This window comes from Melospiza georgiana, chromosome 2, assembly GCF_028018845.1.
Source record: "Melospiza georgiana isolate bMelGeo1 chromosome 2, bMelGeo1.pri, whole genome shotgun sequence".
Lineage (NCBI taxonomy): Eukaryota > Metazoa > Chordata > Aves > Passeriformes > Passerellidae > Melospiza > Melospiza georgiana.
The window spans coordinates 104,942,165-104,956,646 of NC_080431.1; the positions used below are offsets into that span (position 1 = coordinate 104,942,165).

Sequence of the window (14,482 nt, forward strand, 5' to 3'; positions counted from 1 at the left end):
TTGTCCATCAAGTTGTGAGACTTGTAAATAAAATTATTTGGTTTTTGCAGCCTTGCACAGGGGAATGCTGAAAAAATATTATTACTGCAATGATGTACTCACAGTGGCTCAACATTCCTGCTGCAGATGTAGTGCACTTGAACAAGCACAGCTGACATCCAAACAAGGCAATGAAATACTCACATCTCTTTAATGTACCAGGATCCTGTGAGCATCAGAAATACTGCATCTTTCCAAGATCACTTATTGGAAATATTTTGGACATGGGAACTGGTCTTAAACAGTGCTTAGTAGGAAGGATAGGACAGTAAAACCTGAATAAATTGTTTTTTCAGCTACAAGCTTCATCAGTTGTGACTTGGCATTGACATTAACAGAAGAAAAAATCTAAAATTAAGAGGAAAACCAGTAAAACTACAAAAAGCAAATCCCACTTCTCATCTAAGATATTTAAGATAACATTTTTATTACAAAATCCTTTTTTTTTTATTGCTAGTGACATAGCTCATGCTCTGATATTTAGGACATGAAATTCAAGTGAAGGTAAAGGCATGAGCAGCTGAAGTGTTTTATGTATCAGGTTTAAAAACCCAGGCAAGCCCAAGAATATACCAATGCCAGCTTGTTCCAAATCCTCCCTAGGTATACCATCACAAAAATTGATGTCTTTGGTAAAATTTTATAGCAAAATAGACAGTATATGTGAATTGTCACAACACAGAATCGCACCCAGTTTGGTACCAAAAATGTGTGGGATTTTTTTTCTCCTGTATATCATTCTGTTGGACTTTCAGACAATACAAAACTATACTTATTTATATATTATAATAAGCTGGTTTTTAGTTTTGTTGCTGCAGTTTAATTAATAACAGAATATTTCCATTGCCTTATGTAATGTTTCATGTAATGAGGAAGTAAAAATGCTAGAAATCCATCTTTACACTTTCTTTTTACAGGATACCATTAAAAGAGTGCTATTAAAACAGTCAAACATCAATGCACTGCTAAGGGAAACGTAAGTTAAGCTTCATGACACTGTGGAGAGCCAGAGAGACAGTAATGGAAAACCAAAGTTTTCAGAACTCAAAACAGAGGAGGTTGCCTGACTGAAGCATCAGCTGGTGAGTCTATCATCAGTTCTGCCTCCAGCAGCCAGGACTTTTCAGGGGTCATCACTAACAGGTTCCAAAAATAGCTGATAGATACCATGAGGCCCAGCTGTACCTCAGAGAACACACATCAGAGACAGCAAGATACAAAAGGCCACCTTTCAATGCTGTCATGACACTGCTGTGAACATACTAAATGTTTTTTGAAATAACCTCCTCAATGTGAAATTGTGATTATCTCAAACAGAATTTAGTTTGACTACATGTCAACTTTTTGCTTCTCAACAGGCTGTATTGATAAGAAGTGGTATATTGAAAATAGTCTCAAAATTAATACTGTATCTCTGAGAAATATGGGAAATAATCTTATAATCCATGTATCTAATATAGTAATAAATTGATACTGCATACTACCTGTTCATGCTGTAACAGTTGGCCTAAGAAAAGCAATATTTTCATTTAAGAGCATGCTTTAAAGAGCAAGGAATTGCTGTTTACTCTAAGATCCTGTCTGTACTTACACTGCAAAATGCCTTTGAAGAGAAGAAATTTGGCAATCATCTTACAGCTGGGACAAATACTTTAAAATCAAAGAGACACCCCCCCAGATATTTTGATCTTGCAAGTCTTGCTTTCCAGCCTGCTGAGCACACACCATTGAGGGGAGGCGCAGGTTCCCAACCCTTTCCAAATAAGGTTCAAGCTAAGTCCCACAGTCAGGATTCACAAACATTTGGCACTTCTAAAACTAGCCCCAGGCATTTTCAAAAAAGGAAATTTTTGCTCTGAACAAGCTTCTGAGGTTTGTCTATGGCAGAGCATGAAAAGAAACCAGGATAATTTCTTCTGGCTGTTTACTCTGATCTGCCATAAAATTTACATGGACACAACAAAACCAATAAAATCAGACTTTTTTCTGTCCATTGGGGCTGGTGTAGATGGTAACAAAAGGACAGAGAAATATGGGGTTTTATTGACTTTATTCCTAAAAAGCCAAGTTATGTAATTTTTCTCTTCTGTATTTCTTTTTCTTTGAGTTCACCAAAATTACATTTGCCCTTCAAAAATTCTCTTTATAGATGGTCAGTAAAATGTGATTTAAAAATCAAGTTTAATTTAATTTAACCAAGACGTTAAATTTAATTGTTAACTTTAAAACATTCATGGGTTTGCACAGTGCCAGTTCTCCACATATCCTGTGCTATTTTCCCAGGTCTCACAGTAAATCTGCCAAGTATTACCTTATCCATTTTACAAGCTGGTCTTAACAGTTCAAGGCTGCTGCTCAAGATTGCAGAGCCAGACCCCAGCCCTGTCTGGGCTCCTCTGAAAGCTGAGCAGAACCTCAGTGGCTGCCCAGGGTCTGAGCTCAGTGCCTGGGTACAGCTCCTCACTCACCCAAGTGCCAACCTCATAATCCAGAATTCATTTTCAGGGATTCCACCTGGCAAAGTCCTGTGATACAGACACACTCAAAGTTCCCCGAGAAACAAAAAGGAGTTACTGCACATTTCAGGTGCTGTCACATCCTGTCATCCATGGAGGAAGGAGCTGACCTGGAGGCGTGAATAAACACCTTTCATCTCTCCTTCTGAGGTGTAACCTAGAGCATTTCAGCGGTGCTACTAGCCTGATGGCCAAATCTTTCAGGGTTTACTTGTTTATTTTTTTAAATATATTTTCAGAGTGAATGAGATTATCATTCCTATTCAGTTGTGTAAACTTGTTCAAATTTTTGCAGTCTCATTACAGGGATTTTCAAATCCAGATATTCAGTGTGCCTCATGAAGCATTATGTGTTGGAGAACAACAGCTGTATCAATCACATAAATCACATACAGAAAAAATTGAATTTATATATATTTCCCATAATTCTCCTAGGGGAATGCAATTCTTAAATTTATAGTTTTACTTGAAGAAAAAATAAATTAAAAAACATTAAAATCCCCATAACAATCTCAGCATTCCTTGAGTCACTGTCTCTCTCTCAGGAGGTTTACACTGTTCCTTTGATTTATAGGCATATCTAACACTTCCTCAGATAGCCACAAAGCATCTCCAAAGAATTAAATTATATACATGAAAGTAGGAAACCCATCTCCCACCTACAGTTACCTTCAATTTATTTAAAGATGCAAAACAATATTTGTGTTACTGCTGTCTTCTCCATAAAAGTATCACAGGCTTGGGTTCCACTGACAGAACCAGCACACAAATCCAAGTCTGAACAAAGCATGGACCATAATGGAATCAAGAGTTAATGCTTTGTGGCTGCTTTTGCACACTCCAATGTATGTTTTTGTTTAAAGCCATTTTTAGGATGCTTATTATGAAGTATATATCAAGAAATTACCTGAAAAGAAAGAATACTCATTCATTCATATAGAAAACACTGGGGTATTCCATTCTGAACATTATCACCTACCTTGTTCATTTATATAATACCAAACACTACAGACTCCAGAGCTGAAACTACTCTACACAATTAGTTCTTCCAAGACTCACTGTGTTTATAATTAATTAACATAATTCATGAGAGCATATACAGATTATAGAAAGCAGTTTGCAATCTCACTGAAACATGCACCTTCACTTAATGACCTTTCTCCCTCTCCATCACATAAAAAATTTAAAGTTTAAAATATGTTAATTCCAGTCTGAAGGAATGTTACATTTAATTATCTTGAACTGCACTGACCACCTACTGGTGTAGGTCACCAGCACACATTCACACATGAAAATGTACTCCATTACAAAAAAAAGATAAAATATTTCCATAATTGCAAATGTCAGGGCTTTCAGGATCTTATTTTTGTGCTATGGAATAAGGGTGAAAAAATTGCCTTAAGTGGAAAAATAAGGAAAACAGAAAAAAGTGTTACAATTTTCTACCTTTTATTGACAGAGTAAACTATAAAGGTTTTGGTAAATTTCAGCTGAAATCAGCTCACAAGGATCTTGGTAGTCCTTTGACTTCTGTTTATTCAGAGATCTCAGGAGAATGCTACGTAGCAATGAACATCTGCAGTGCTAAAAATAGGAAGACCTTGGCAAGTATTGTGGAATTAGCCTGAAATATGCAAATAGAATTGGCTTCCTTTTTTTTTTTTTTTCTCTGAAAAGTCAGATTTGATCACTGGATTAGGAAAAAAAAAAGGTAATAGCTGCTTGAAGAACGTAAAAAACATGAGGACCAACAGCTTTCCATTTCATGTAACAGCACACTTTTGGTTCAGGTTATTCTCCACGAGAAGTTATAAATAGGACAACCCACTCCCATGCTTATACTATTGCAAACTTAGTTACCAAACATGCTTTTCACCTGCAGCAGTACTGGCCCACTGTAAATGAGAGAACAAAGTCCATGTCCCAGTTCTGGCCCCTTTCCCTTTGGCTGCTGGGGCAGTGGGTGTCGGAGGTGACAGAAACATGCTCAGCACCTGGAGGGAAAAAGTGCTGCATGTCCCACACCAGTAATTATCAATCCTTCATCTACTGGAGTTGTTATAGAAAGCATGGCACTTTAATCCCTCCACTTTAAATAAGCCACTTTGTACTTTCCACTTCTAAGGACAAAAATTCCCTTGTAACTGATTCTGAAATACAAATGCAGTCATCATCATTGCCTTCTCTCTCCTCTTGGTCTGCTGTGGCTCAGCAAGGCTTACACAGCTCAGAGAGCACTGACAATGCTGCAACTCAGGTAGCACTGCAGGTATACATAAATCATCATCTTCTGACCCTTTCAGCATGAATTAAGATCATGGCATTCAAAAACACTTCCCAGCAAGAGATAAGAATGTGCTATCCTATCAATGTGTTATGAGCTAAAGACACAAACATACATACAGTACATCAATAATAAAATTTTTCCTTACTTGACTTTAGTTGCTCCTCCTGTGCTATTCCAACATCATCAGAATCAGAGAGCTCCTTTATGAAGTTGGAAGGAAACATGCCAGTCTTCCCATTGAGTATACCTTCCCACCAGCCCTCTTCCACCTGCACAGAGACAAAAAAAGGGGTTTTTTACATAAGCAACACTTTACTGAGCACCATTATATACATTCAATAAATGACAGTAATAGTCATGAATAGTTTATATTAATTAATTTCAGGTATAAGGAGCACATGGCATGGGCTCCAAGCCAGAACACCTCTCCTTTTTTCTTCATAAGTGAAAACAAGAGAGATGCATGAACCCATCTGTAAATGTCAGCAGTGCTGACAGCAGTCAGAAGCATGGATGAGCATTAAATAAAAGGATAAAAGAGCAACTAGAGAGCACATGGTATCGCTATAATTTCAACTTTTATGGATATCCATTCAATCAGTAAATTTTCAGTGCACACTGTATGGCTATTCAAGATCATCTTAGTGGATGTGATTTGCAGATTCTGTTTGAATTCCCTAAGTAATTAATGGTGAAAGAGAAACACCTAAAAAGGGCTACTCAGAGAATCTAATTTAGTTATCTTAATATAATGAAAACATTCCTGCCTTCCCCATCAAAATCAGACATTTTGTATTTTAGAAATTCAGAATGCTGCTACATCACTCGTGTAAATGTAAGAAACCTGTGGAGAACAAAGACCAGTACTAATGCATATTTGACTCGAGATTTACAAAGAGGCACTGAAATACATAATAATAATGATAGCGTCAGGAGGAGCAAGGACACTACCTAGCCAAAACTTAAGAGAAAATATCACTTTAAAATTGCAAACTCCCTCCTCCATAACCCATTTAGGATTGAATGGTGGTGTCAGGCTGTGAAATGACAGCCCTTAGAAATGCCTTTAGGTTATAATGGCACTGCAAGAAATTACTGATCATATGCATCTGCTAAACACATTCTTGATAGATAAATGTTTTTCATCTGTCAGACACTGTCCCTTCACTAAAAATATGACAGGAGAGGACAGTGTAGGTCTGTGACACATCAGTCTCCAATAATGGTTGACTCATATCTTTTCTGCCTACCTGCTCCCCAGTTATGAAAAGAGAAAGTTAACTTTATTGTTAAAAAAACAACCCCACACTTTAAATGAACCTAGCTAATTATCACAGAAAAAAGTATGAAAAGTCTTTTCACTTATCTTGTGTGAAAAGACTTGAGTCCTTAGGAAAGAAATCTCACAATAATACAACTAAATATTGCCTCAAAATATAGAGGAATGTGTGCATTTTTCTCAGTTTAGCTACATGAGACATTTTAGTCAAAAACACCACATTTCTTGATCTCATGAGCTGAATTTTTGTTTTAATTTCAAAGTAGTTCAGGTCAGACTTTCATTTAATTTCAGTACTTGTCCCTGGCAAAACTTCCCCTCCCTCAATGCCTCGGTAGCGCTGGTGAGCTCCAGCACATCTCTGGGAATTATCTTACTATCCTGCTGCTACTGGAGAAGATAGAATGTGCACATCTCACTCAGTCCCTTCAGTGAGGTGGAGGTTTTTACATCACAGTATCAGAGTCTCTAAAAGGTAATATTTACCTTCTTGTCTCCAGACTAATAAAAAGCAATATGCAATCCTGAAACTGCATGATACACAGCACTCAGACTCTACAAATTATATCTCTAAAGACCATCTGATATAAATGTTATATTCCATATAAAATTTTATTGTTATTTAGAAAATACACAAAATGGCCAAGACTCTTTGAGCTATAAAATATTTCAATTTTTCTAATGCAGTATTCCCATGTGGCTATATTGATTAGAGCTAAATATTAAACCATAACTGCATTAGCTGATTGACCATAAGATTAATTAGAGGATTTACACAGTTCCCAAGTCCCTGCTTTGCAAGAAGCTGAGATTACTTGACAAATAATGTGGCTAATATCATTCAGTTCCATCTTTTCCTCAAGTAATTTTCACTTGCTTACTTCTTCCAGAGTTTTCTTACTTCTACTTTCTTACTATTACTTGCTTAGTTCTCTTCAGAGTTTTCTTACAGTTAAAATAAGCACTTAATGTGATGTGTTGATCTATGGATCTCTATCTATCTATATGTATAGAAATATATATATATATATATATATATATAAAGATCTTTAGACAGCTAAATCTAAAGTACACATAAATATGCTCAGATAATTCATTCGCATATTTTAAGTTTTTCAGTTGACTGAAAAATTGTCTGAAAATACCATATTGGATGCAATAATTCTACAAATTCAGAAAAAAATCTAAAGCAAAACCAAGGGGTTTCTTCCACAAGGGAAATGCAGAATCATCTTAGCAAGACATTAGAGATTGAGGTCAAACTGGGCCTCCCAAAGGTTTATTAGGAAATTTTCATCAAAAGTATCAAAGGCTTTAAGTATTTTAAACATTGAAGCTATCTGCTACATATCCTTAAGCCTTAAAACACACCAGCTAGAGATGAATCCATACAATACAAGACACTAAAATACCTCCAGGATTTAGTTATCCCAAACTGGGTCATTCCATTACCATTTGGTTTGAAAAGTTGCAATAATTCACAGCCAATAAAACCTTACAAATGAAAATCCATTATTCATGGGGGGTAATCCATCTGGAGGCACAAACTCAATAAAATTTGTTACCATGCTATTAAAACAAAGTGCTTTCAGAATTTATACGTTTATGTCCTGATTTATGCCCAGCATTCGTGCTGAACTAAAGAATCTAAAAAGAGGAGGGCTTCATTTGGCAGTCCATGTCCCCATGCTGGAAAAGAAGTTCTACCAGCTTGCCAGAAAATCTAGGGCTGCCACAGCTTCTTGCTTACACCTTGCTATATAATTAATAGGCTAAAGTTGGTAAATGATTAAAATGTTCAGCTCTTTGGAATCACTGACCTAAAGTGTATTTCCAATAAATTCCTCTATTAGCCAGTCCCACAAGATGTTCTACAAGCTGCAGCTTTGCCTGTTAGGCTGACAGATTACTCACAGTTTAGTTAAGGCAAATGAGGGAGGCTCAGAGTCAGGAAAGGTTTCAAAAGGAAGAAAGTCTCCCTGGATCATAACAGAGTCTTTCTGAGCTGTTGAAACTAAAACACAGTCCCAGGAATAAAAGCAATGCCAGAAGCAGACAACAGCAGAGAGAGAAGCTCAAGGTCAACAGATTTTCTTTTGCTTTGAGAGAACTAGAGCACAGAAAGCAGAGGAAAAAAACTCCCTTAGTTTATAAATTCTAATGGAAAACATTGAGCTCAAAGGACAAAAGCAATCACATGTTGAAAAGAAATTAAAAACATAGATTCCCAAGAGGCAAAATAAACAAATCACATCCACTGCCAATGGGAAAATAAATTTTGGAAGCAAGACCTCAAGAGGAGATGGTGCCTACAGTGCCACTTGATGGCTTATTCTGGGAGTGCATTCAGAGAGAGCCATGCCCCTAAGGGGTCAGCCATCCCTTGGGATTCTGGTACAGCAGAATAGATCTGGAAACTGTTTGATATCTCAGGTGCAGAAGATAAAAAATAAAAATGCACAAGTACTTTGTAGTAGGGAATCTTTTCAGCTTCAGGGTTCTTTATTTTAAAGTGTCAAAATGTGCTTTGGGAATTTTTGAGTGTTTGATTTTGTGGTTTGGGTTTTTGATGGGGTTTTTTAATATCATCTTCTAAATAAGAAACTAAGGGATTGTGAAACCAATCATGTAGAACTTGGATGACGTTATATGGACTCATCAGTACTTGCACCCTTATTTCCCCAAAAAAAGTCCCCTACCACCTGAACTAACCAAAAAGAAGTAGGCATAGAAATCCTCATGAACAACCTGTTAGAAGAGAATCTGGAATAACTGGCACAGCATTCCACAGAAAAGTAACTGAGGGATGTGAAACCCCAGCATTCATTCCCAGCTGTTTTCTTGCAATTTATACAGCTCTATATTTGTGGCACAGACCATCCCCTCACTATAGTTAAATATTCATTCCCCTTTCTACTCTACAGATGCCAAAAAATGTCACTGTAAGAAAAGTCCAGCTCAATTCCCTGTTTATCTTGTTCCTGGACATGGGTTGAATCACTTTATCTGATAACAAGACCAAAAAACATCCATCCACTAATCTTGCAAATAAGAGGCAACAGATCTGCCAAAATTCAGTTTGCATTTTTAGAACTTAAAAATAGTTACTGATAGGATTTGATCACGTAATATATGGCAATGTTACCTAAAAGTCAAAGAAATAAGCTAAGTGGCATTACAGAAGGTCTCAGTCAAAGCCCTGTGAGCTTCACTCCATTCACTACACATTGCCAAAAAGCTGTTTTGGGAGGAGGAGGCCAAAAGGTAAAAAGCAGCACAGTGACAGAGTAATCCCAAATGCCAGCAGCCTCAGAATTCCTGAGTGACGTGCCAAATGTCCTCACTCTCATGCTGCAGGTTAATTATCTGGCATCCCCTGAAGGTGTAAGGGTGAAACATAATTGGAATTCAGATATCTGCATTTAATAAGACAATTAGTTACAGTTGTATTTTGGAACAACTATAATTAGAGTTAGAGCTAATGAGGTAAGAAAATGACAAGCAAAAAGCTATCAATCACACAATAAACATGAACATAAACAATGATGGAAATTCTTCTCTTGTTAGTTTTAAATGTACTTTTAATTTAAGTCTGTTAATTAATGTCTCATGGGTATCAATGTCTGTAGTTATGGAAACCTATTTTAATGACAAGCATTTTATCTATTGTGTTGAATGTTTGATCTTATTATAATTAATTTCTAACTACTTAGGACAAATAGGAAGGAAATATAAATTCTGAACACACACAACCTCTAAGTATATCCATCTGGTGACAAGTTCAAAATTCAACTTGCTGTTGTTTCAATCCACTCTACAGGCCCAAATCACTTCTGCCACGACAGGAATTGCCATGTAGCCTACCACTACTACAGGCACAAAAACCCTCTCCAAACATCTTATCCCATCTGTTGGCAGCAGGAAGAAGGATCTGGGTAGCTTTGGATGCTATTACATATGGAGAGGTGGGAGAAGGGAAGGCATCCTCATCCTCAGCAGATCCCCATGTGACATCAGTGTAATTTATTTTCACTGGGAATTTGGGGAAACACACTTGGACATTGTTGGAGGCATCTGAGACTTGTGTTCCCTTCTGTCAACCCTGTGCTGCAGGCAGTGATCTTGAGGAGGAGCACAGCACATTTCTCTAATAATGAAGTCCAATTAGCTTTTCTTTGCAACAGGAAAAGCTTTATGAGTTGTTGAACCAGAAGCAACATTTTAACATGTTGGCTTTTTTTCTCAGTAACTACATGAAGATACATAGATGGTCTTTTGACCTAAATAATACCAGTTTTATTTGCTGTAACTCAGTTAGGAATCAATTTATTTTCAACTAAACAGAAATCCATAGAGATTTTAAAATATTAATCCAAGTCAATTAAACCAATGAATTCAACTGATCAACTGTCTTAGGAAGATTCAAAAAAATACTATCTGTGGGAATCTGAGACCTATTCATGAATAAAAAGATGGGATGAGAGAAAAGAGCAACTGGAAATGGAAAGTGAATTACCATTAATGTTCCAATTACATGGAACTGCTCTAAATAATGTGGAAGATATCATCCAGTTTTTATTCCTAAGTAATTATAAACAAAACCTGTATTTTACAAGAATTATCTCAAATTGTTGCCTATGTGGAAAGGCTTTTTCTGGTTCTTTGGGAGGGTTTTGTACAATAACAGAACTGATTTTGGCCCTTGCAAAAACCCCCTCAACTTTCACAACTGAGGAAGACATATTTTTTCAACAATAAGTCACTCACTCCAAATATTTATAATTTGAAATAAGAGGCATTGTATAATGACAAAACCACTATGAATTGTATTTCAATGCAATGACTCTTTATGCAGCATTACTTAAAAGCAGAAGGGTAAACAATTAAATCAGCACATTTGTTGGTGCAACTTTCTGCTTCAAATAAAGTTCCTGTTTCAAAAGACACATTCTGCTCCACTTTTTCGAGGAATTAATACTGTTATGATAACAGCAGAAGAGGAAGCTACAACAAGTGTTCAACATCAACTGCTTAGCATCAACCAAAATGAAAAATAAGGGTCCCACAACAATACTTCCTAAAACACTGAGAATTTCTATTTAATATCCTATTTTCCTTCTTCTGCCAGCTAATCTACTTTCACCCAAAAGAGAAACCTAAGTGGATTTCAAAAAACATGCCCTTAACTATAAGCACACACATGCAAGTACATGGAATGTTTCACTTTTATAGCTCTACATTTTTTCAATTTTAATGCTGATATTTTCAGTCTCTTTTGGATATAAATAAATCAGGTATGTATAATTAAGTTTTTCAAATTCAAAAAGAGATGAGATCCATTCCATAAGAGACGCTTAGTGTGTCACCTAAATTATTTAATCATATAATTCATTCAGTAGAATTAATTTGTTGGCTGGATACTAGCAAAAGGTTTTATTCCATCAATTTACCCTTAAAAAACACAGACTTAAAACTTTTAAGTTGTATTTGCGTGGCCATGTGAGATGAAATATATGTCAAATTGCCCAATGAAAACAGTTCATGTGATGTCATGAAACTCATCATAATGTGGAGTTTACAATATGTTCAAAACATGCTCTTCTAACCTTGAATTCCCCCATTACAAAACTGCTCACAGACAGAATAAGGTCGGTTCAGTGACACATCATGTCTGATTCCAGGGGAAGAATGCTGTGCAGAGCTGGTGTGCACAGCTAGGTTAGAGCAAAACCAGTGATCACTAAGCTCCTTACATTCAGATGTGAGAATTTAATCTCTTATAAGAAAGTGCTGGATACCATATAGATTACAGTAGAATTTATATTCTTTTCAAATTGGTTGCTTAAGTGACAGATGCAGGAAAAAGTAAATTAACTATATATCCTAGACAAGAAAATGAATGTTTAATTACTAACTGCTGAGTTATGAGAGAGAAAATAAAATCTTATAAATAAATGATACAAGCTGCAACACACATTATGTTGGCTGCCTGAGCAGACTAAGGTCTTCTTTTTAAAGCTAAGTAAATAAGTATAAAAGAGTTTAAATGTTTTCTATTCAAAGGATGTACGTTATCATTTTGACTTTGGTGCTCGTGCTACCAAGAAGATATTTGTAAAATCTCTAATGGAACACTGAAGGTATTGGGAGCAAACACCATTTCTTGACCCTGCAGCCAGAGTCACCCATGCAAGGAAAATCTCTGTCCCTCTGGGCAAGCTTGCATAATTTGTTCCCAGCTCGCGTGATTAATTTTTCACATCGAGTTCTAACCAAAATAAGTGGCTCTTGAGTCTCTAAATATTTTGTTGGGGGTTTTTCTTTGGTTTTAGGGTTTTTTTTTAACTGATTAAGACCAAAATGAATTTCTTAAAATTTGCTGCCAAAGATGACAAAAGGTGAACTCCAGTAGAGATTCAAGTAAATTTCTTAAATGTGTTTAACTTTGCAAAGGTGACTTTTCTTTGTGGCTGACTTACTCAAACTGGGAAAAGTTTCTTCTGCTTTAATCTTTAGTTCTTCTCTGTAACACAAACGTGGAGCTCTCTCCCTGAACAGAACTCTGAAACCTCAACTGATGTAAAACCAACAGAAATGCTACAGGGGGGAAAAAAGGGTCACAAAATCCATAAGAAAAATACCAACATCCCCTAATCCCCAACAGTAACCCAAACCAGACAGGTCAGTATAGCAGAGAAGAAAAATGTCTGGTTTAAGTTATACACTGAGGAGCTTAGCATGCACAAGACATGTCAGAAATGCATGTATGTATATTCAATTAAAGATGTGCTCACCTCTCCCACAACTTCAATGATGTCACCAACTTTTAATTCCAGTTCATCTTCATTTTGAGGCATGTAACTGAAAGCCACCTGACATCTTCTTCTTCTGCTCCTCTCTCCTGAGGGAAATGAAGGAAATAGGGAAATCACAAAATTAAAATAAAATTCCGTGCCAAAGACAAGCCATGGGAAATTATTAAAGATGAAAAATTATTCTTTGAACATTATTATCAGAATGTGAATGTCTGTGATACTTAGTCTTTCTGCCTAGATTTATCTTACAAAAAGAGCCCAAATTTAAATAATTGTGCTTCCTAATGACAGGATGGACAAACTTCACCCAATGGATCTTTCCAGGTGTATTCACTACAATTTCTCTTCTATGCTAATACTCTGTACACATGGTGTAGGCAAATCCAGAAACCAGAGGGATGGGGAAGGATCCAAATCTTTTAAGGAAATAAAGTCTCAGCTGTATCTTGTCCACAACTCTCTCACAGGCGTACAAATAAATCATTAACCATTCTTTATATTTTTTTCACAGAATCATAAAATTGCTTAGGTTGGGAAAGGCCTTTAAGACTATTTAGTTCAACTGTTAACACAGCACTCCCAAGTCCACCACTAAACCACATCCCTAAATTCCATACTAAATAACTCCTTCTAAATACCTCCAGGAATTGTAACTACACCACTTCCCTGGGCAACCTGCTCCAATGATTGACAACACTCTGTGGAGGAATTTTTCCTAATATCCAATCTAAATGTCCCTTGGCACAACTTGAGGCCATTTTCTCTCATCCTGTCACTTGTCACCTGGGAAAAGAGCCCAATTCCTACCTCACTGCAAACACCTTTCAGATAATTATAGAGAGTGGTGAAGTCCCTCTTCAGACTCCTTCTCTCCAGGCTAATCAATCCCAGGTCCCTCAGCTGTTCCTCATTGGACTTGTGCTCCAGACCCTTCCCCAGCTATGTTCCCTTCTCTGGACACACTCCAGCACCTCAATGTCCTTCTTGTACGGAAGGGCTCAGAGCAAGGTACTGATCAGCTCATGTGTCTTCTTGCATCCTCATTGCCGGTGACTGGAAGGACAGAGAAGAATTCTGCTTGTGCTCCTGATCCCTTAAGCAGGTGTCCCAAGGCCCTGCATAATCAACTCCAAGATTTCCCTTAGTCTGCTAGCTGCAACTTTATCACTGCCTATCTGAGAAATCAATAATGGACAATAATCTGAGGGCTGTACTAGGGTAGGAACCTTTCCATCCACACCTTCAACCCTGGCCCCAGGGAGACTGCAGAGTTCCCAAAGAAGTGGGTCCTGTTGGCATATCAGGATCTCTGTTTCCTTCAGAAAACAGTCTTCCACAATGGTGGCCTGCCTTTCTGGGGTTTTTTTAGGCTACCCATTTGAACAAAGGGCTGACACCACCTTGATGATATTTCCAAGGCAGATGCACCACTGTCACCATTGTCCAGTTCCACTTGCAGAGCCTCACACCCATTATGCCAAGGCACCAGGGAGGTGGGGCAGTCACAGAGATATTCCTGCTGCACCAGGCAGGAACTCACACTTAT

At 37.1% G+C, this 14,482-nt stretch overlaps 1 protein-coding gene across 3 annotated transcripts in view; it reads right to left on the minus strand.

The window, feature by feature from the left end:
• SH3KBP1 (SH3 domain containing kinase binding protein 1) overlaps positions 1-14,482 on the minus strand; it is a 213,125-nt gene that overhangs the window by 94,113 nt on the left and 104,530 nt on the right. For all 3 annotated transcript variants that reach the window (XM_058045216.1, XM_058045215.1, XM_058045217.1), the window contains 2 exons: positions 12,916-13,022; positions 4,988-5,111 (listed from right to left, as the gene is read on the minus strand). In XM_058045216.1, coding sequence (XP_057901199.1) covers positions 4,988-5,111; positions 12,916-13,022 — 231 coding nt within the window. The remainder of the gene's footprint in view (positions 1-4,987; positions 5,112-12,915; positions 13,023-14,482) is intronic.